The sequence below is a fragment of the Idiotropiscis lumnitzeri genome, chromosome 2 (genome assembly GCF_059441095.1).
Source record: "Idiotropiscis lumnitzeri isolate Australia: NSW breed Sydney's pygmy pipehorse chromosome 2, RoL_Ilum_1.0, whole genome shotgun sequence".
Lineage (NCBI taxonomy): Eukaryota > Metazoa > Chordata > Actinopteri > Syngnathiformes > Syngnathidae > Idiotropiscis > Idiotropiscis lumnitzeri.
In genome coordinates this window covers 19,547,516-19,571,418 of record NC_142392.1, presented here as the reverse complement: position 1 = coordinate 19,571,418, position 23,903 = coordinate 19,547,516, and the positions used below count along the sequence as shown (strand labels likewise).

Here is a 23,903-nt window from a genome sequence, read left to right as displayed (position 1 = left end):
GGTTGTAAATTTTAAATTAAAACATGTCACTCTTTTATTACTTAACTGTTATTGTGTTCGAAAATGATTTGGGTATTTATTTCAGTACTTTAATATTTCATTATTCGTTTTAGTATTCATTGAACTACAATAATTCACTATTAATTTCAAGATTCATTTAACTGTTTTAGGAATAATTTAGTATTCGATGTTTAATTGTTACAGAATTTACTTTTTAAATTTTTGTTTCACCATCTTAATCTTATGGAAAATTATTTAACAAGCACCAACACAAGGTTTTTAAAGATAAAGATGTCCTTTTATAGTCCCACAATGGGGAAATTTGCAGTGTTACAGCAGCAAAGGTATAGATCACACAGAGGCGGCGGCGTAATGTAGCCGTTAATGTATAACATTAGCAGCAGACATTCATAAAAAGCATGCAAATATACACTGTATATACGTAAATACACAAATCCCCCTGAATATACACACTTACATCCCACAACATATACAAGTGTAAGGAAACACTCTGAATGTCTGTCCATGGTACAGAGGGGAAATTAATAAAAATGCTGCAATGATAAAAGTGCTGTAATGGTAAAAGTACTGCAATGATAAGACTACTGCAATGGTAAACAAAATACACCATTGGTCAATATTTAAGTACAGCATTGGATAAAGCACAGTAGTTGTGTTTGTTGCATCCTCGGACTGCACAATTGCACTAATGCCCGCCCATTTGTAGACCTGACCTAGTGTTCTTGTTAAAAACTCTGACAGCAGCTGGCAGGAAGGAGCGGAAAAATCTCTTCAGTCTATCACTGAAGGAGCTGTGGCGTGCTCCAAGAGTGTCATTGAGTGGGTGGGCTGGGTTGTTCAGCATTGATGACAGTTTTGCCGTCATCCTCCTACCCCCCATTGAGTCCACAGAGTCCAGGGAGCAGCCCAGGACAGAGCTGGCCCTCCTCACTAGTTTGTCCAGTCTCTTTTTGTCCCGGCCCGAGATGCCTCCTGCCCAGGAGACCACTCCATAGAAGATGACTGATGAAACCACAGCGTCATAGAAGTTCCTGAGGAGTGTTCCCCGAACGCCAAAGGACCTCAACCGCCTGAGTAGGAAGAGTCTGCTCTGACCCTTCCTATAGAGAGCGTCTGTGTTGTCGCTCCAGTCCAGTTTATTGTTCAGATGAACACCCAGGTACTTGTAAGTTGAGACCCTCTCAACGTCTGTTCCCTGGATATTCACTGGTCCAGGTGGAGAGTGCCAACGCTTGCAGAAATCCACCACCAGCTCTTTGGATTTCCTAGCGTTGATTTGGAGGCGGTTCTGCTGACACCAGTCCACAAAACCCTGCGTAACCCCTCTGTACTCCCGATCGTCTCCGTCAGTGATGAGGCCGACAATCGCGGAGTCATCAGAGAACTTCTGCAGGTGACAGGTTGTGGAATTGTATTTGTAGTCCGAGGTTTAGCGGGTGAACAGGAAGGGAGCCAGAACAGTTCCCTGCGGCGCTCCCGTGCTGCAGAGTAGCACGTTAGACACACAGTCTTGTGTCCTCACGTACTGTGGCCGGTTTGTGAGGTAGTCGTGGATCCATGTGATGAGGTGGTGGGCCACTCCCGCCTGCTCCAGCTTGTCTCCCAATAAGGCGGGCTGGATGGTGTTGAAAGCACTTGAGAAATCAAAGAACATGATCCTCACCGTGCCCCCCGCCTTCTCCAGGTGGGAGAATGAAGTGTGGAGCAGGTAGATGATGGCATCATCCACACTGATGCCAGGCTGGTATGCAAACTGGAGTGGATCCATCGAAGAGCTCACCAGGGGGCGCAGATGGACGAGGACCAGTTTCTCCAGGGTCTTCATCAGATGAGACGTCAGCGCCACTGGTCTGAAGTTGTTGAGCTCCTTCGGATGGGGTGTCTTTGGAACCGGAACCAGGCAGGATGTTTTCCACAGCTGGGGGACTCTCCCAGCTTCAGGCTCAGGCTGAACATGTGCTGGACGATTCCACGCAGCTGGTCTGCGCAGGATTTGAGGAGCTGGGAGCTAATCCCACCTGGACCTGCTGCCTTCCTTGACTTTATCTTCCTCACCTGGTTCTTCACCTGAGATGTTGTGAGGAACAAGGCTGAGCAGGAGGAAGTGGTGGTTGTCTGATGTGGCTGGGAACTGAAGCCTGTGGGGGGCGGGGGGGGGGGGGGGAGAGAGGAGAGAGAGGGGGAGAGAGGGTTTCATTCGCCGCGGCAGGAGGGGTTGGTGGGTGCTGCAGCAGTTGAGACTAAGCGGGGGCACGCATCTGATCAAATATATTTAAAAATAGGTTCAACTCATTTGCCCAATGAAAGTCCCCCCCCTTCTGGGGCTTTGGTTGTCTGTGGCCTGAAATGGTCTTCAGGCTCCTCCAGACATCCATGGCATTATTACTCTGCAGCTTTTCCTCCATCCGCATCCCATAGGACTTTTTCCCCTCTCTGATCCTCCTTCTCAGCTGACGTTTCTCTTCAGCTCTTCCTTGTCGCCTGACACAAAAGCCCTGTTTTTCTCCTTCAGGAGAGCTTTAATGTCTGGTGTGATGCATGGTTTGTTGTTGGAGAAACGTCTTACTGTCCTGGTGGGAATGGTGTTCTCCATGCAGAAATTAATATAGTCTGTAATTGTGTCCGTTAGACCATTAGTGTCCTCCCAGCGGGCTTCGCTGAATACTTCCCCCACAGTTGTGTTGAAACAGTCCTTCAAGGCCTCCTCTGCTTCTCCAGACCATCTCTGAACTTTGCCTGTCACAGCTGGCGGCCTGCGGACCAGAGGTTTGTACACAGGAAGGAGAGCCACCAAGTTGTGATCATCTGTGCCCAGCGAGGGGAGGGTCAGTGATGTGTACGCCTCCTTGGTGTTGGCATAGAAAAGGTCCAAGATTTTATTGTCTCTGGTGTGGCAGTCACAGATTGTGTGAATGAAGGCAGAGAGGAGGAAGGAGAAGCATGATTGAAGTCACCAGTGATAAGGAGCAGGGCATTTGGGTGCTTTGTTTGTAGCCTACTCACAGCTGCAGTCAGCACGTCATAGACTGTCTCACTCATAGCAGACGGAGGTTCGTACACCGCCACCGAGATCACATGACTGAACTCTCGTAGGACGTAATACGGACGCACGCTAACAGCTAGAAGTTCAATGTCCCGACTGCAAAGTTGCTCCTTAATAGTGATGTGCCCAGGATTACACCATCTATCATGAACAAACACAGCCAGCCCTCCTCCTTTCTTCTTACCGCTTTCCAGTGTCCTGTCCGCACGTAGAATTTGGAAGCCGTCCAATTTGACGATGGCGTCCGGCGTTAGCTCTGTTAGCCAAGACTTCGTGAACATCAGCAAGCTAGCCTCCCAGAAATTCCACTCGTGACGGGTTAACGCTGTTAGCTTGTCCATTTTATTGGGAACAGATCTAACATTCCCCATAATAACGGATGGGAGGACGGGGTGCTTTCGTGTCCTCCTTGCCTGGTGTTTAGCCCCCGCATCCCCGTCTCTTCCTCCTCAGCTCCCGGGGGACATCGGGTCTCGCTCCGGCAGCCGGTGCGGGGTTAGCACGGAGTGCTAACAGGTGATCTCTTGTGTACACGATCGATCCGTAGCTCAGAGTTATGTCTCCGGACACGGTCGCGCAAAAAACAGCCCCCAGCAGCAATAAAACCACCACAAGTTGGATGTACATTGCTGTGATGAGGTGAAATAAATAAACAGGGTAGAGGGAAAAACACACGAAGAAGGCTCAACGGTGAGCCAGTGCTGCTGAAACAGGCAGCCACTTGCGCGGTGCCGAAAATCATCATCATCATTATCATCATTGTCGTCTTCAGGAGCGTGGGACGATGTGTACTCACTATGTGCTTGTGATGGCCCCCAGTGGTCTTCGTCACCTTCTGTTGTCACGTGATGCTTGGAGGCTCCGCGTGTCTGTTGTCCTCACTCTCACCCTTGTCTTCATCTTCACTCTTTAAAGCCGTGATTCTCAAATCGTGGATCGCGGTGCGATGCTGAGGCGGGCGCGTGGGACCCTGGGGAACATGCTTTTGTCCGCCGTAGTCCAGCTGAACGATGCATAGTTTTGGGACCGAAAAAGGCGATCTCGGACAAAGCTGTATGTGCCCCTAGTTCACGCGGTACTGATTAAAAAAAAAGAAAAAATTGCGTCGCCCTGTCGCTTGTTGTCCCGGAAGTGATTTCTTTCGCCGCTACTTAAATGCCCTGCGCTAAGCTATCTTGTGCCGCAGCAGCACGGACTTTATTTGAACTATATGTAAGTACATGCACAGCAGCAGCAACAAGATACGTGATGGCAAATAAACGACTCCACTAACAAGTAGCGTGCAAAACGAGGAGGCGAGGAGGTGATAAGCGCGCTAATCGCAAAAATGAATTGTTTCTATGTACGCTCGACGTTTAATAGAAGTCTGACTTGAACTGCGTTTGGGTGGAGAGCCAGCAACTATGAACAGAAATGTTGTATTGCAACCATTAAGTATCTAAACATAAAATAAAAGGAACACGGAAATGTCTGACGTCATCACGACGAAGTGGTTTGATGTCAAACGTATAGTAACTGTAATGATAGCAGTTATATCATCAGTCACTATTTGGCAGTATTGCCTGACGTGTGTTTGGTTACCAGACGAACAAGTGTGTCTGCACATAGACGAGAATGCAAGTCAGTAAATAAAGAGAAACAAGCTTGCAGCATCACGTTACCTGCGTGACTTCTTAAGATAGAAGACAGAACATTACATGGTACCAGGTCGCGGGTCAAGAAAAGGACTGACGCGAGATGGACTCCGTAAGGCCACCAGAAGCGCTGAAAATGACGGGAAATGTGGACGAGAGTTGGCGAGCTTTCAAGCAACAATTCCTGCTCTACCTTGCCGCCGTGGGAGTCGGTAACAGAGCGGACGAAAGAAAAATAGCCCTTTTGCGAACCAATGCCGGAGCCGAGGCCATCGAGGTATTCAACACCTTTGTTTATGATGAACCGAAGATAAAGACAAGTTTGAAACGGTCTTACAAAAATTTGATGAAAACTGTCTTGCTAAGAAAAACGAAACTTATGAGAGATACGTGTTTCGTTCAAGACTCTAACAGCGCGGTGAGTCCTTTGACAATTTCCTCACCGATCTCAAAATTAAAGCTAAGTCTTGTAACTTTGGTGATCTGAAAAACTCAATAATAAGGAAAGCCTTGCCAAGCTAACGAGCTAGCAAAGCAGCACGTGCTAACTTTCCAAGCAGCGCCATCTTGTGAAAAAAACAGAGTCCGTGAAGGCAGTGACAAGGAAAGGTAAACTGCGATTCAAGAAAAAGACCAAAAACAATGAAAATGATCAAGCTCCATTCAGCTGGAAAAAAGTGCGGAGAAATGCACGAGCCAAAACGATGTCCTGCATTTGGGAGAACATGTGCTAAGTGTAAAAAGCAAAATCACTATGCTAAGATGTGCAACACCAAGAAGAAAGTGCACACCGTGCTGGAAGACACAGATGATAGTGATGACCTAAGTGACACTTTTTTCATCAAAATCGTGTCATATGACGAAAGCGATAGGCAACAACAAACTAGAGGAGACCCAGAGCAAGCTGTTAATGCAGTATAAGAAGATAAATGGATTGCACCACTGCTTGTCAATGTGACTCAAGTTACTTTTAAAATTGACACAGGAGCAAAAGCAAACATAATAAACGAAAAAGACTTGAAATCACTTGAAGAGAAACCGGAAAGAGTCACAGACAAGGCCGTGAAATTGAAAACTTACAACAATCAGCCAATAAAAACAAAGGGATGTTGAAGGCTAAAAGTGACAGCAAAGGGAAGACAACACAAGTTAACGTTCAAAATTGTGCCAAGTCGACTGTAGTATATCCTTGGAGACAAGGCAGCTGAAGATCTTGGATTGATAAAAAGAATTTACCAAATCAACAGCAAGGATGTCAATAAGAACAACAAAGTGTTGCAGAGTGAAGGTAGTAAGAGTATAGTGAACAAATACTTTTCTGTCTTCAAATGACAAGGTATGCTACCTTACACTTATAAAATACAGCTCAAGGAAGATGCTAAACCTGTAGTACATGCCCCGAGAAGAGTTCCAGCCCCTCTCAAGGATAGATTAAAAAAGGAACTGAATTACGTGTTTGCCTCGACCCCAAAGATCTGAATGAAAACATTAAAAAAGAAGTGACATGGCAGGTGCTAAGTATTTTAGCAAATTAGATGCATCGCATGGATTTTGGTATTAATAACTGTGTTTGGTTTGCTTTTGTGAATAAAGATTTTACAAAAAACGTATGAGTAAATATTTGTCATCTTATAAATATTTGCACAACAGAGTACTGAGTTTCGAGATCATCACTATAATAGTTCTCAACATTATATTTCTTATCAATTTAGCTTAGTTAAGGGATATTTTATTGACAATCTAACATCAATATACAAAGACAGAAAAAAATTGGTGGTGGGGGGGCGCGAATCTTTTTCTTCTTGGTAGGGGCGGGTGTGAAATAATTGAGAGGCACTGCTAGTATATGCAGACATTATATTCATACAATCTTGCAGCCCGAGTGAACCGCAGCATCGGTCAGAGAATCGTAAACGTCCCACTGCTGGAGCAGCAGAGGCTTCTCGGGGCATAGGCGGAAGTGACGCGAGAGTTGACGCAGCAATGTGGCGTGAATTTAGTTATTTTGTTAATATTTTTAATCAACCGAAATAAAATATTATATAAAATATATATATATATATTAAAATAGAACAGCCAGGTGTAAAAACAAACACAAAGGCAAAGAAATATATTTGAAAAATACGTGCTTAAAGCATGACGTCATTAGCAAGCGCGCAGCTTCTGAAGGACCTCGACCACATCCACCGAGCCGTCCACACCGGAACAAAAACACCCACCGCTAAATTCTTCTGATTTAGCGTGGAACTGACTGTAATTTTCTGAAAGGATGTCCAGTGCTACTCTAAAGGACTACGACATAATTCATTAAGTCTTTGTGTCCCGATAATCTCATTTTCGCGCGTTGATGTTTTTCGGCGTAGTTAGCTTAGCTTGCTAGCTAGCTAGCCGCTAACGAAAAGAGGCACATGACTCATCGCCAAGCAGAGCTCAAGTGCGGATTTTTTGGAATTATCATTTGAAAATGTGTGAAAGAACGACACCCAAGTACAAAGAGGAACTTTGTGGAATAAAAGAAGAGAACGAGCAACATCTTCAACTGCTTGACGAAGGTTGCAACCAACCTCGTGTTGTGCCACACAAAGCAGGTTTGTACACGTCTAACTCTCATTTGCTTTGTATAGAACGACTTTCGATCGTTAGAAATATGCATCACACGTTCAAGGATATTGTCGTTTTATTTTTAAATATTGCCTTTTACTTGTCGGTTTGCTGAACATTTGCTGATGCCAAATGAAATCAGTGCAGAAAATAAATGCCAAAGAATAACCAATAGTGGGGGGTGAACTCCATGTTTTTCCCAGTATAAAATTTGAACTGATTATTTAACATTTTACATTTTCTGTTTTTTATATCTTGTTCAAGCAATTCCTTACGGAAGGAATTCTGCTTGAATCTAAAATATGTGTACACTGCGGCGAAAACATTAATGGCGGTTGATCAATTTTAGTGGATAAAACACAAAATATTACGGTTTTTTTTTTAAAAATCAAGTACGTATTGGTTTTATTTGTTTATTTATTAACTTTGTACTGGCTTCGTCGGGTGAGAGTCAATGAACCTCGGGTGGCCCTGCACTGTTTTGTGCACATGTGCGTAGTTTCACCCCATCCAAACATTTAAAATACATTGAATGCCTCCATCCAGGGTTGCACGGATCGCATCAGTGAACAAGCGCATGCTGCAAGGAATGCATCTGCATCTTTGGCTTACTATGGGCTTAAAAAAGGGAGAACGTCACAACCCCCTTTTCCACCAACAAGTCCAGGAACATTTAGTTCCTGGTAATAAAGTTCCTGTGGCCCATGTGGTTTGCATCTCGACTGCAACTCATAGTTCTTGATAATTTATGCAAAAGACAACGATGACGGAACAGTGGGAGGTGTTGTGTTACTTTGTTACTCATTACTGACACCCTCTGGCTGTTATACATCATTGCGGTTACAAAATAATTCAGTGAACTCATATTATGGTGTATCTTAGTCTAATTTTAATACATATTGGATAACTTTAAAATATACAGTCATTATTCAAATATGTCAACATGAAAGTCAGAGTGAAAGTGTTGTTGCTTAATGCTTATGTGTAAGAACTTTTACTCTTCAAACGTAATTTTGTTTTAAAATTTATTTCAAAACAGAAATTTTAGAAAAATAAAAAGGGTAATGTCGGAACTTACTCGCAGGATAAATATAATTTTGGGTAAAAAAAAAACAAACGTAAATCATACAATAAATAGCGACTCTGAGTCCAGGGCCCCTTTAATTCTTTTAGGGATCCGGATTATAATGGAAGCAAAAAGTACCCACAATGAAACTATCTCTCAATGCAAAATGAAAAACTTGTAAACATATTTCACTTGAAGGATTCCTATTTTATCAATGACATGATGTTGCGATGACCCCCAGTGGTCTGCATCAATATGTTCGGGTCCCACAACAGGTGTTCCATCAGACGCACACAATAGCCTGTGTGTGCTAACCTCAGCTCGCTTCCAGAAACGTCTGTGACTAATTCAGGAATGAAATCGGGCATCAGCCGCAAGGTGCTTCCTTTTTAAATGCTCGTTTATCACTGTTGTGCTGCTAAAAGGAGGTTTACATCGTCGGACGTAATTTTGTGAAATGTCCCCATGGTCCGGTCCAAGTCGGGGTCGCATGCATTGCTCCGTGTGACGTGACCAAAACAAATTTGTCTTTTTGTGTCCTGCAGACGTCAATGAAAACGATCTCCGTTCTGTGAAAGAGGAGCCAGACTGGACTCACATCAAAAAGGAGGAGGAGGAGGAGGAGATCAACAAGTCACCACTGAACGTTGTCCCTATAAAGACTGAAGATGAAAACAAGGGTGAGGGTGAGGACAACAGAGGGGCGGAGCCTACAAGCAGCAGCTCAAGGCATCACGTGACAACAGAAGGTGATGAAGACCACTGGGGGCCATCACAAGCACAAAATGAGGACACATTATCAGGCGCTCATGACGATGATGATGATGATGATGGTGGGCAAGCCAAAGGTGAAAGGGCAAAGCTGTCTTTAAAAGGGCACAGAAAAACACACAGTGGTTAAAAACCTTTTTCCTGCTCGGTTTGTGGCAAAAGATTCTCTCAAAAGTCTCATTTAGTAAGGCACACAAGAACGCACAGTGGAGAAAAACATTTTTCCTGCTCAGTTTGCGGAAAAGGTTTCTCTCAAAAGGCAAATTTAACAGAACATGCAAGAACACACAGTGGAGGAAAACCTTTTTCTTGCTCAGTTTGTGGCAAAAGATTCTTTCAAAAGTTTGATTTAACAATCCACACAAGAATACACAGTGGAGAAAAACCTTTTTCCTGCTCAGTTTGTGGCAAAAGCTTCTTTCAAAAGTCAAGTTTAAAAAGGCACACAAGAACACACAGTGGAGAAAAACCTTTTTCCTGCTTGGTTTGTGGTAAAAGCTTCTCTCAAAAGTTTGATTTAACAATCCACACAAGAACACACAGTGGAGAAAAACCTTTTTCTTGCTCAGTTTGTGGTAAAAGCTTCTCTCAAAAGTTTGATTTAACAATCCACACAAGAACACACAGTGGAGAAAAACCTCTTTCATGCTCAGTTTGTGGAAAATGCTTCTCTCAAAAGGCACATTTAACAGAACACGCAAGAACACATAGTGGAGAAAAACCTTTTTCGTGCTCAGTTTGTGGCAAGAGTTTCTCTCGAAAGTCACATTTACGAATCCACACAAGAAAGCATAGTGGAGACAAGCCATTCAGTTGCAGCGTTTGTGCTAAAAAATTCTCCACGAAACATTATGCTGAGAGACACAATTGTGCTGGTGAGAATTGCAGCGATACTTGAAGATTAAAAAAAAAAAAAAAATGAAAGAACCGACTCTTTGTGGTAAGATGTAAATGTGATTTTGAATAAAATATGATGACATTGAATTTTGCAAAGCTCTTTTATTGACACAAAGCCAATGTGATTAGTGCCAGAAGAAGCAATGTGTCTTGAGTGATGATTTGTTTTGGTGTTTACATCAAACATGTAAATAAAATTTATTGCCTTTGCCTGGAATAACATTTTTTAACGTTATGCTTTTCAGTTGTCGTCTTAATCATACCTAATGGAAAAAGTGTGAGAAGAAACTGTGCTTATGAAATCGGTGCCTTCCACAATCATAAATAAAATCACTTGTTCCACTTGCTCAACTGGCTTTCATTACGCAGTGTGAAAAGGTGAAAAACTGAACTAGAAGTTGAACTCTAAAAAGAACCAAAAAGAGAAACGCGAATAGTCTCGGTTTCTCTTTCTAGGTTGAGCTCTATCAAGTGTTTGGGGTTTGTTGCGAAGCAGAATCTCACTTCGGAAAAACTATAATTTTGTCAAATTGTCAAATATACCAAATATTTTTGTTCATGCTATATTATATTTTTTATACTTTGGATTGCTTATATAATGAAATCGGGAAATATTAAAATGTAAAATTAGCAACGACATACAGACTTAATGCAATTAATAAGAAATATAGAAACATTTTATAAATATTGAACACATTGAGAAGAGTCCTAATCTTGAAATAAATATTGAAATATAAAAAATACTTATGTATTAAATTAATTCAATAAAACGACCCTGGATGAGCGGCAGAAAATGGCTGGATGGATGGAATAATTTAAATTGCATACATATTCAAATGAACAAATATGTTCGGAAATATTCAAGTGTGAAATAAAAAGGTTTAAATTAATATTGATATAATTTTGCATATTAAAATAATTGAATAAATATTGTATTATTACATAAGCAAGCTTAAATATAAATTGAAATAAATGAAAAAAACAAGTCGTGTATTTTTAAATGGCCTAATATAGATATGGGAAGTAATTCTCTTCGCATACCAGCCTGGCATCAGTGTGGATGATGCCATCATCTACCTGCTCCACACTTCACTCTCCCACCTGGAGAAGGCTGGGGGCACGGTGAGGATCATGTTCTTATTGGGAGACAAGCTGGAGCAGGCGGGAGTGGCCCACCACCTCATCACATGGATTCACAACTACCTCACAAACCGGCCACAGTACGTGAGAACACAGGACTGTGTGTCTGACGTGCTCCTCTGCAGCACGGGAGCGCCGCAGGGAACTGTTCTGGCTCCCTTCCTGTTCACCCCCTACACCTCGGACTACAAATACAATTCCACAACCTGTCACCTGCAGAAGTTCTCTGATGACTCTGCGATTGTCGGCCTCATCACTGACAATGACGATCTGGAGTACAGAGGGGTTACACGCAGGGGTTCGTGGACTGGTGTCAGCAGAACCGCCTCCAAATCAACGCTGTGAAATCCAAAGAGCTGGTGGTGGATTTCCGCAAGCGTCGGCACTCTCCACCTGCACCAGTGAATATCCAGGGAACAGACGTTGAGAGGGTCTCAACTTACGAGTACCTGGGTGTTCATCTGAACAATAAACTGGACTGGAGCGACAACACAGACGCTCTCTATAGGAAGGGTCAGAGCAGACTCTTCCTACTCAGGAGGCTGAGGTCCTTTGGCGTTCGGGGAACACTCCTCAGGAACTTCTATGACTCGGTGGTTTCCTCAGTCATTTTCTATGGAGTGGTCTCCTGGGCAGGAGGCATCTCGGGCCGGGACAAAAAGAGACTGGACAAACTAGTGAGGAGGGCCAGCTCTGTCCTGGGCTGCTCCCTGGACTCTGTGGACTCAGTGGGGGGCAGAAGGATGACGGCAAAACTGTCATCAATGCTGGACAAACCAGCCCACCCATTCAATGACACTCTGAGAACACTCCACAGCTCCTTCAGTGACAGACTTTTACACCCTCGCTGTACCAAAGAGAGATTTCGCCGCTCCTTCCTGCCAACTGCTGTCAGACTTTTTAACAAGAACATTGGGTCAGGCCTACAAACGGGAGGGCATTAGTGCAATTGTGCAGTCCTAGGATGCAATATTAACTACTACTGTACTTTCAGCCAAGGGTGTACTTAAATATTGACCAATGATGTATTTTGTTTACCATTACAGTATTCTTATTACAATACTTCTATCACTGTAGTATTTCTACCACTGCAGGATGTTCACTATTACAGTACTTTTATCATTGCAGTACTTCTATCATTGCAGTATTTTTCTATCATTGCGGTACTTTTACTATTACAGTACTTTTACCATTGCAGTACTTGTACCATTGCAGTACTTTCATCATTGCAGTATTTTTCTATCGTTGCAGTACTTTTACTATTACAGTACTTTTACCATTGCAGTATTTTCTATCATGCAGTACTTTTCTATCATTTCAGTACTCTTACCATTACAGTACTTTTATCATTGCAATATTTTTATGATTGCAGTATTTTCAATCATTCAGTAGTTTTTATCAGTACAGCGTTTCCCCCTCCGTATAATGGACAAACATTAGGAGTGTTTCCTTACACTTAGATACGTTTATACTGTGTATATTTGCATGCGTTTTTATGAATGTCTGCTGCTAATGTTATACATTAACGGCTACATTACGCCGCCGACTCTGTGTGATCTGTATCTTTGCTGCTGTAACACTTCAGATTTCCCCATTGTGGGACTAATAAAGGACATCTTATCTTATCTTATCTTATAAAGAGAATTACTTCCCATATCTATATTAGGCCATTTAAAAATACACAACTTTTTTTTTCATTTATTTCAATTTATATTTAAGCTTGCTTATGTAATAATACAACATTTATTCAATTATTTTAATATGCAAAATTATATCAATATTAATTTAAACCTTTTTATTTCACTCTTGATTATTTCTTAACATATTTGTTCATTTGAATATGTGTACAATTTAAATTATTCCATCCATCCAGCCATTTTCTGCCGCTCATCCGGGGTCGGGTTATTGAATTAATTTAATACATAAGTATTTTTTATATTTCAATATTTATTTCAAGATTAGGACTCTTCTCAATGTGTTCAATATTTATAAAATGTTTCTATATTTCTTATTAATTGCATTAAGTCTGTATGTCGTTGCTAATTTTACATTTTAATATTTCCCGATTTCATTATATAAGCAATCCAAAGTAAAAAAAATATAATATAGCATGAACAAAAATATTTGGTATATTTGACAAAATGATAGTTTTTTCCGAAGTGAGATTCTGCTGAGCAACAAACCCCAAACACTTGATAGAGCTCAACCTAGAAAGTGTATTTAGCCAGTCAGAAATTTATTCAGAAAGCGAAATATTAAATGTATGTGAGGGGATATTCGAAGAGTTTGAGTTATGTTCAATGGACCATACATATACGAGCCAGCCAAACACAGCGAGAAAACCAGCGCTGACTCCAGTCGCCATCAAGTTGCCAACTCCTGACATTCCAAAACCTTTGAGAGAAATTGAGACTATTTGCGTTTCTCTTTCTGGTTCTTTTTATAGTTCAACTTCGAGATCAGTTTTTCACCTTTTCACACAGCGTAATGAAAGCCAGTTGAGCAAGTGGAACAAGTGATTTTATTGATGATTGTGGAAGGCACCGATTTCATAAGCACACAGTTTCTTCTCACACCTTTTCCATTAAGTACGATTAAAAAGACAACTGAAAAGCATAACGTTAACAAATGTTATTCCAGGCAAAGGCAATAAATTTTATTTACATGTTTGATGTTAACACACAAAAAAACTCACCATCACTCAGACACAATGGTTCTTCTGGCACTGATCACATTGGCTTTGTGTCAATAAAAGAGCTTTGCAAAATTCAATTTCATCATATTTTATTGAAAATCACATTTACATCTTACCACAAAGAGTCGGTTCTTTCATTTTTTTTTCTTTTTTTAATCTTCAAGTATCGCTGCAATTCTCACCAGCACAATTGTGTCTCTCAGCATGCTGTTTAGTGAAGAATGTTTTAGCACAAACGCTGCAACTGAATGGCTTGTCTCCATTGTGTGTTCTTGTGTGGCTTTGTAAACTTGACCTTTGAGAGAAACTCTTGGCACAAACTGAGCAGGAAAAAGGTTTTTCTCCAGTGTGTGTTCTTGTGTGGCTTGTGAAATGCGACTTTTGAGAGAAACTCTTGGCACAAACTGGGCAGGAAAAAGGTTTTTCTCCAGTGTGTGTTCTTGTGTGGCTTGTGAAATGCGATTTTTGAGAGAAACTCTTGGCACAAACTGAGCAGGAAAAAGGTTTTTCTCCACTGTGTGTTCTTGTGTGGCTTGTGAAATGCGACTTTTGAGAGAAACTCTTGGCACAAACTGGGCAGGAAAAAGGTTTTTCTCCAGTGTGTGTTCTTGTGTGGCTTGTGAAATGCAACTTTTGAGAGAAACTCTTGGCACAAACTGAACAGGAAAATGGTTTTTCTCCAGTGTGTGTTCTTGTGTGATTTGTTAAAAATGACTTTACATTAAAGCTTTTGCCACAAACTGAGCAGGAAAAAGGTTTTTCACCACTGTGCTTTCTTATGTGGTTTGTTAAATGCAACTTTTGAGAGAAACTCTTGCCACAAACTGAGCAGGAAAAAGGTTTTTCTCCACTGTGTGTTCTTGCATGCCTTGTGAAATTAGAATTATGGGAGAAGCTTCTCCCACAATCTGAGCACGAAAAGGGTTTTTCACCACTGTGTGTTCTTGTGTGGATTGTTAAATGAGAATTTTGAGAGAAACTCTTGCCACAAATTGAGCAAGAAAAAGGTTTTTCTCCACTGTGTGTTCTTGTGTGCCTTACTAAATGAGTCTTTCGAGAGAAGCTTTTACCACAAACTGAGCACGAAAAGGGTTTTTCACCACTGTGTGTTCTTGTGTGGTATGTTAAATTTGATTTTAGAGAAAAGCTTTTACCACAAACCAAGCAGGAAAAAGGTTTTTCTCCACTGTGTGTTCTCGTGTGCGGTTTTAACGACAGCTTTGAAGTTAATGAGTCAGTGTGACATGCCCTTTCACCTTTGGCTTGCCCATCATCATCATCATCATCATCATTAGTATCATCATCATCGTCATGAGCGTCTGATGTGCCCTCATTTTGTGCTTGTGATGGCCCCCAGTGGTCTTCATCACCTTCTGTTGTCAAGTGATGACTTGAGCTGCTGCTTGTCGGCTCCGCCCCTCTGTTGTCCTCACTCTCATCCTTGTTTTCATCTTCAGTCTTTTTAGGGACAACGTTCACTGGTGACTTGTTGATCTCCTCCTCCTCCTCCTCCTCCTTTTTGATATGAGTCAAGTCTGGCTCCTCTTTCACAGAACGGAGATCGTATACACTGACGTCTGCGGGACACAAAAAGACAAATTTGGTTTGGTCAAGTCAAAGTTCAGGCGGCGACTGTCTTATATTATTTCTCCCGTGCTACCTTAACTTGTGCCTGCCGCACACGGAGCAATGATTGCGACCCCGATTTGGACCAGACCATGGGGGCATTTCACAAAATTACGTCCTACGATGTAAACCTCGTTTTAGCAGCACAACAGTGATAAACGAGCATTTAAAAAGGAAGCACGTTGCGGCTGATGCCCGATTTCATTCCTGACATAGTCACAGACGTTTCTGGAAGCGAGCTGAAGTTAGCACACACTATCGTGTGCGTCTGATGGAACACCTGTTGTGGGACCCTAAGATATTAATGGGGGGCCACTGGGGGCCATTGCAACATAATGTCATTGATAAAATAGGAATCCTTCAAGCGAAATATGTTTTCAAGTATTTCATTTTGCATTTATGGATAGTTTCATTGTGGGTACTTTTTGCTTCCATTATAATCTGGATCCCTAAAAGAATTCAAGGAGCCCTGGCATCAGAGTCGCTATTTATTGTATGATTTACGTTACTTTTTTTTTTTAACCCAAAATGACATTTATCCTGCGAGTAAGTTTCGACATTACCCTTTTTATTTTTATAAAATTTCTGTTTTGAAATAAATTTTAAAACAAAATTACGTTTGAAGAGTAAAAGTTCTTACACATAAGCATTAAGCAACAACACTTTCACTCTGACTTTCATGTTGACATATTTGAATAATGACCGTATATTTTAAAGTTATCCAATATGTATTAAAATTAGACTAAGATACACCATAATAATATTAGAGTTCACTTAATTATTTTGTACCTGCAATGATGCATAACAGCCATAGGGTGTCAGTAATGAGTAACAAAGTAACACAAGACCTCCCACTGAGACGTCATCATTGCCATTTGGATAAATTACCAGGAACTATGAGTTGCAGTGGAGATGCAAACCACCTGGGCCACAGGAACTTTATTACCAGGAACTAAATGCTCCTGGGCTTGCTAGTAGAAAAGGGGGTTGTGGCGTACTCCCTTTTTAAGCCCATAGTAAGCCAAAGATGCAGATGCATTCCTTGCAGCATGCGCTTGTTCACTGATGAGATCCGTGCAACCCTGGATGGATGCATTCAATGTATTTTAAATGTTTGGATGAGGTGAATCTACGCACATGTGCACAAAACTTGAATTACACCCGACGAAGCCAGTACAAAGTTAATAAATAAATAAATAAGACCAATACGTACTTGATTTTTTTTTTTTAACTTAATATTTTGTGTTTTATCCACTAAAATTGATCAACCGCCATTAATGTTTTCGCCGCAGTGTGCACATATTTTAGATTCAAGCAGAATTCCTTCCGTAAGGAATTGCTTGAACAAGATATAAAAAACAGAAAATGTAAAATGTTAAATAATCAGTTCAAATTTTATACTGGGAAAAACATGGAGTTCACCCCCCACTATTGGTTATTCTTTGGCAATTATTTTGTGCACTGATTTAATTTGGCATAAACAAATGTTCAGCAGACTGCAAGTAAAAGTCAATATTTAAAAATAAAACGGCAATAACCTTGAACGCATTTCCCCAAACAACTTAATGTTGTGATGCATATTTTTAACGATAGAAAGTCGTTCTTTACAAAGCAAATGAGAGTAAGACGTGTACAAACCTGCTTTGTGTAGCACAACACGAGGCTGCTTGCTAACTTCGCCCAGCAGTTGAAGATGTTGCTCGTTCTCTTCTTTTATTCTACGAAGTTCCTCTTTGTACTTGGGTGTCGTTCTTTCACACATTTTCAAACGCCAATCTCAACAAATCCGCACTTGATCTCTGCTTGGCGATGAGTCATGTGCCTCTCTTCGTTAGCGGCTAGCTAGCTAACAAGCTATGCTAACTACGCCGAAAAGCATCAACGCGCGAAAATGAGATTATCGGGACACAAAGACTTAATGAATTATATCGACGTCCTTGAGAGTAGCACTGGACATCCTGTGAAAAAATTACAGTCAGTTCCACACTAAATCAGAAGAATTTAGCGGTGGACTGCTTTTGTTCCGGTGTTGACGGGTCGGTGGATGTGGTCGAGGCGCTTCGCAAGCTGCGCGCTTGCTAATGACGTCATGCTTTAAGCACGTATTTTTCAAATATATTTCTTTGCCTCTGTGTTTGTTTTTACCCCTGGCTGTTCTGTTTTGATATATATTTTATATAACATTTTAATTCGGTTGATGAAAAAAATTAACAAAATAACTAAATTAACGCCGCATTCGCGAGTCAGCTCCGACGTCACTTCCGCCTATTTCCGGAGAAGCCGCTGCTGGAACAGCAGTGGGACGTTTACGTTTCTCCTACCGAACTTGCAACAATACTGTGGTTCACTCGGGCTGCTAGATTGTATGAATATAATGTCTGCATATACTAGCAGTGCTTCTCAATTATTTCACACCCGCCCCTACCAAGAAGAAAAATATTCGCGCCCCCCCACCACCACCAATTTGTTTTCTGTCTTTGTAGATTGATATTAGATTGTCAATAAAATATCCCTTAACTAAGCTAAATTGACAAGAAATATAATTTTGAGAACTATTATAGTGAGGATCTCGAAACTCAGTACTATGTTGTGCAAATATTGATGATATGACAAATATTTGTCATGTTATTGTTGGAGTTGGGTCACCGTGGAAATAAGAAGTAGTTAGTAAATCAACCTTTAAAAGCCAAACTTACTCCAATGCGTGTTCGTTTTTTGTGCTCAAGAAGAAAAGGGTAAAAAAAAGACTCAACAACTGATTAGAGTTCCGATATTTAGTTTATTCAATTTCTGGAGTTCAGGAAATAGTACAAAGACAGATATCTGGGCGTCTTTTTCTTAATCTCACGAGAAAACTGCACTCGGGCGAGCACAGTCGAAAAATGCGCGCCATCTTTCAGCCCAGCTTCAGTTTTTATAGGAGTTTTTTTATGTCAAGGGTAATGTAGGTTGAATCGGTTGTCCTCGCTCGCTCCCACGGCACGGGTCCACGTCCGAGGGAAGGTCCTCCCCAGGTTAGTCATCGTCTGGATAAATTGATTCCCGTCTGGTCCCCAAGACTGGAACGCCAAGGCTGGCCTTCTCCGGCGTGCAGTCCCTCCGTCTCTCTCTCCGCTGGCATTCTTTTGTAATCTTGTCGGTGTGTGCGCGTGTATGTGCACGTGTATGTGCAGGTGTATGTATATGTCTGTGTGTGTGTATGCGTATGTGCATGTGCTCCGATCTCCAATTGTTCTGTCTTTCGGAATGTGTTTCTTTTGATAGCGTCTGTGTGAGTCCTCCAGTGCCCAATTTGGTATATTTCCCTCTACAGCCCATGTGGAGAATGTGCTTCGTCGTATTTGTCCATGAAGTGCTGTGAATGTGAGGGCAGCTCATGGAAATGCTATGTGTAGAGGTTATTTTAGATTCAATTAGTTTCTTCTTATTTTCGTTGTTCAACCTCTTCGTTTGGTGGCGAATAAAAACAACTTTTTACGCGTGAACAAACACTGATGGTCGAAGCACGACAAAAAGACCGTGTTGCTCCTTCGCCATCATCTTTATTTCTTCTTCAACCAAAAAACACTTTCTTCTTCGTGCATTGCAGTAAATAAAGAATTGCGCCCTCTAACGTTGACACATTTCACTCCACAAATCAAAATAATTACAAAAGACAAAGAAATTTATAATTTCTTCTCACAAACATACAAATGGCAAAAAACAAATATTTGCAATCATTATCCATAAAAATATAAACATTTGTGAAATGGCGCTAACATTCCGGCCCCTAATTGTTCTGTTTGGGCATAACAATCACAAAAATTACAAAAGCGACATTCTAAACTGTTCTATTATAGAAACCATATCTAAATGTAAACGCAACACGTTTGTATTTTGAAACTAATCACATCACTGTTCCATTTCAAGCAACAGGCATAACTTGTCAACTGGCCTTTCCAAAACACTACTTTTAGTCTTAACCAAAACTCTTGTCACGTGACCATTCGAATCACGGATTGCATTTTCAACCTTTCCCATTACCCACGAACCCCTAGGTGCATTGTCATCTACAATAAGAACAATATCACCGGGTTGTAGGTTTCTTTTCACATTGAACCATTTTTGCTTTTCTTGTAGAAGTGGGAGATACTCTTTGGCCCAACGCTTCCAAAAAATGTCTGACAAGTATTGAACCTGACGTCACCTTCTCTTTGAGTGCAAATCTTCCTTTTCAAATAAACCAGGTGGTAAAACAGGTTGTCTTTTTAGAAGCAGCAAATGATTTGGTGTTAATGCTTCTATGTCATTTAGATCGTTTGAAACTCTGGTAATTGGTCTATTATTAATAATAGATTCCACTTCACAAAACAAAGTGTGAAGACGTTCATCATCTAGAGTTTGTGGTTTCAATAATGAAACAAGAATTCGTCTAACAGAACGGATCTGTCTCTCCCAAATCCCACCGAAATGAGACCCAGAAGGTGGATTGAATATCCATGTAACACCTTTTTGCAAAAGTGACTCAGCAATTTTTGACTTGTTCCAACCTTTGATTGCTTCACGCATTACCTTTTGTGCACCAACCAGGTTTGTACCATTATCTGATCTCATAACAGAAACTTGACCTCTCCTGGCTACAAACCTTCTGAATGCGTTAATGCATGAATCAGTTTCAAGTGAGTGCGCAACTTCTATGTGAACTGCTCTTGTGGTAAGACATGTAAATAAAACACCATACCTTTTCACATTACTCCTGCCACATTTAACATCAAAAGGTCCAAAATAGTCCATCCCTATGTTTGTGAAAGGGGGATTGTCCATTTCAAGTCTATCTTTTGGCAGATTTGCCATTTTCTGTTCACCAGGTTTGACTGACAACATTTTACAAATGACACATTTTGACAAGATTTTCCTTAGAGCTGCATCAGCTTTTGGAATCCAATATTTTTCTCTCAGCTTGGACAACATTACATTCCTACCACTATGACCTGTTTGCATGTGAATGTGTCTGAGTATCAAAGACGATACATAGTGGTCTTGATGAAGTATTACAGGGTGTTTCACATTGCATGGTAAAGCAGATTTATCCAGCCTTCCGCCCACCCTCAAGACATCATTGTCCAACACAGGATCTAGTTTCAATATATGACTAGTCCTTTTGACCCCTCTGTAGAGTAAGGATTTCATCTTTGTAGCTCTGATTTTGACAAAATTTAACAATTTCCTTCTCTGCATCTTCCAGTTCTGTGACAGTTAAGTAACATTCATTTCTGTTCAACTTTCCCTTTTTCGATCGGCTATCACTGGATGGCAAACTTTTGCGCTCATGCGACAGTTTTAAGAGTAGCTGTTTGAATCTCAACATCCAGGCAATAGCCTTTTTTAATCTGTACCAATCTGAGTAGTACCAAATAAATTGGCTGATTGGATCGTCTCGCACAGTATCAACAGTAACGCTCATGACCTTGACTTCTGGGTCATTCTGAATGTCCATTGATGCTACTGGTGACACTGGCCAAGATTTACAATCATCTTTAAGAAAGTCCGGTCCTTGAATCCAAGATTTGTTTGAGAGGAACTCGCTTGGTTTCATTCCTCTAGATGCATAGTCAGCCGGGTTCAACCCTGAACTTACGTGCCTCCACTGACTGACCATGGAATGATCTTTGATCAGCGATACTCTTATTTGCCACGAAAGTCTTAAATCTGACACTGTCATTTGCAAGGTACCGCAACACTGTGGTACTATCTGACCAGAATATGGATTCCTTCAATGGCATTTTTAGCTCTTTTCTCATCATTTTGTCCATTTTCACAGCCACAGCAGCCGCCGTAAGCTCTAGTCGAGGAATGGTAGTTTGTTTCAAAGGCGATACTCGTGATTTGCCTATTACAAAAGAGCAATGCGATTCACCTCTTTCATTTGTAACACGAAGGTATGTAACCACTCCGTATCCTTTCTCACTCGCGTCTGCGAAATTATGAAGTTGCGCAGATGTGACATTTCCAAATCTGAGTGGTTTAAAACATCTGTCCACTGTGAATCCTTGTAGTTTTGAAAATTCTGACAACCACTGTTGTGACTTCTTAATCAGGTTCTCTGGAATGTCCTCATCCCACGAGAATTTCTTTCTACACAGCTCCTACAAAATAATTTTTGCTGGAAGAATTACCGGTGACAAAAACCCTAAAGGATCATAAATTGAACTCACGAACGACAGAATTCCACGTGTGGTTTGTGTCATTGTTTTTTCATTGATTTTGACTTTAAGAGAGTCTGTTTCAATACACCAATTTACGCCTAAAACCCGTTCATCTGGAAGTTCGTCATGACAGAGATCTAATGCTTTAACCTCTGATGCTCTTTCCTTTTCGGGAATGGAAGTCAGGACAAGTCTGCTGTTAGTATTCCATTTTGTAAGGTGAAAACCTCCACCTGCGCATAGTTTCGTTAACTCCTTCACCATAGTACAGGCCTCACTTTCACTTGTGACTGACACAAGACAATCATCCACATAAAAGTTATTCTGCACTGCACTAATGGCCATCTGTGATGTCTTGTTAATGGCATCCTCAGCCGTTTTCTTTAAGGCAAAATTGGCACAACTTGGTGAAGACGTAGCACCGAACAAATGCACAGTCATTTTGAACTCCTGCAGTGGTACATCCAGGTTTCCTTCATGCCACCAGAGAAAACGTAGCATATCTGTGTCCTCTGGTGGAACTTTCACTTGGTGGTACATTGCCTCTATATCAGACATCAAGGCAATGTGGTCGTGTCTGAAACGGGTTAAAACTCCAATTAAAGAATTTGTCAAATCAGGTCCCTGTAAAAGTTCCTTGTTCAATGAATTGCCTTGAAATGAGGCAGCACAGTCAAAGACAACATGGAGTTTTCCTTTCTGTGGGTGGTACACCCCATGGTGAGGTATATACCATAATCTCCCATCATCACGTTCCAGTTGTTCGCTTGGCACAGACACAGCATATTTTTTATCAATGAGATCTGACATGAATGCTGTGTACTCTTCGTGAAAATCTTTGTTTTTCAACAGTTTCCTTTTGAGACTTTCTGCTCTTTGCACGGCTAGGTTACGGTTGTTGGGTAGTTTGACAGACTGATCTTTAAGTGGGAGGCCAATGCAATAATGACCTTCAACCTTTTTAACAGTGTTCTTGACTGAGTCTATGAAGTGTTTATCCTCTTGTGACATCTCTTGTTGCTCTTCAGAAATCTTTTCTGGAAAGTCATGGTTAAACTGTTTCACACACAGTGTTTCAATGTCTGACAGTGAGATGCGGTTGACAGAAGCACTGTGTTCATTTTCAGAGTCTGTTCTATTTAAAGGTCCATTGATAACCCAACCGAGGATTGTACGGACTGCATAGGGACCATCATCTACGCAGTGAATGATTTCCCATGGCTCCATTGCCTTGTGAGTATTTGCTCCAATCAAGAGTCCAACATCTGCATCTATAGCTGGCAGATCAACTTTTTTCAAATGAGGCCACTTTTCCAAATCTGTCTGCCTTGGGATGCTGTCTTTCGAAACTGGAATGTCTTTGTGTGTGTACGTGTCAGGTAAATCAATGTACACATTTTCTTTTACACCGCTAACTTCCAAGCCTGAAACAATGTAACTTGGCTCAACCCTTTTCTGGCCCATCGTGCGGAGAAGGAATCTAGTCTTCATTCCTTCTACACCAAGTTGTCTCATGAGCTTCTCTGAGCAGAAAGTTGCGTCACTACCATTGTCCAAAAAGGCGTATGTGTCTATTACTTTGTTGTTTTTCTTGACCTTAACATGAACTGGCACAATAGCCAAAATTCTATTGCCATTACCGGCCCCAGTGGCACCACATGTTCCACTTGTGATTGCAGTAGGGCTGGGGATTTCAGTATGTGAAATGTCATTGCCATCATTGGATTTGTTTTCAACTGTTCCGTCCTCTGTTTTAACATAGTGAAGGAGGCTGGGATGTCTTTTTGAACATTCATCACATTGAAGTCGTTTCTTACAGTCCTTACTCAAATGACCTTGAGTCAAGCATGAAAAGCACAGTCCTTTTCCCTTAAGGAACTCCACTCTTTCCTTGTGATGCAGTTGTCTTATTTTCTGACAGTCCGCAAGTGAGTGTTTTTTCTCACAATATGCACACGGACTCTTAAACGCATCAACTCTTTGCTTTATGATGCCTTTGTTACCATTTGGAATCTTTTCTTCTCTTGCAGGTGCCACACTGGTGGCAAATGCACTGCCCTTCGGTCTATACGTCTTGTTTTGTTTTGAATGCTGCTTGTCCTTGTCAACATCTTTAATGTCTCCAAACAGCGGATCTGAAGCTATTTTAGCTTGTCTGTTAACAAATCTCACTAAATCTGAAAACCTAGCTCTTCCACCAGAGTTTTCCTGAATGTCGAAGGCA

At 41.3% G+C, this 23,903-nt stretch overlaps 1 protein-coding gene and 1 pseudogene across 1 annotated transcript in view; one reads left to right on the top strand and one right to left on the bottom strand.

The window, feature by feature from the left end:
• Window positions 1-9,266: 9,266 nt before the first annotated feature.
• LOC148341900 (uncharacterized) overlaps window positions 9,267-23,903 on the top strand; it is a gene marked incomplete at its 5' end in the record, with an annotated part of 49,703 nt that continues 35,066 nt past the window's right edge. The window contains one exon of the mRNA XM_088287983.1: window positions 9,267-9,943. Coding sequence (XP_088144109.1) covers window positions 9,267-9,943 — 677 coding nt within the window. The remainder of the gene's footprint in view (window positions 9,944-23,903) is intronic.
• LOC148341901 (uncharacterized) overlaps window positions 14,025-23,903 on the bottom strand; it is a 30,696-nt pseudogene continuing 20,817 nt past the window's right edge.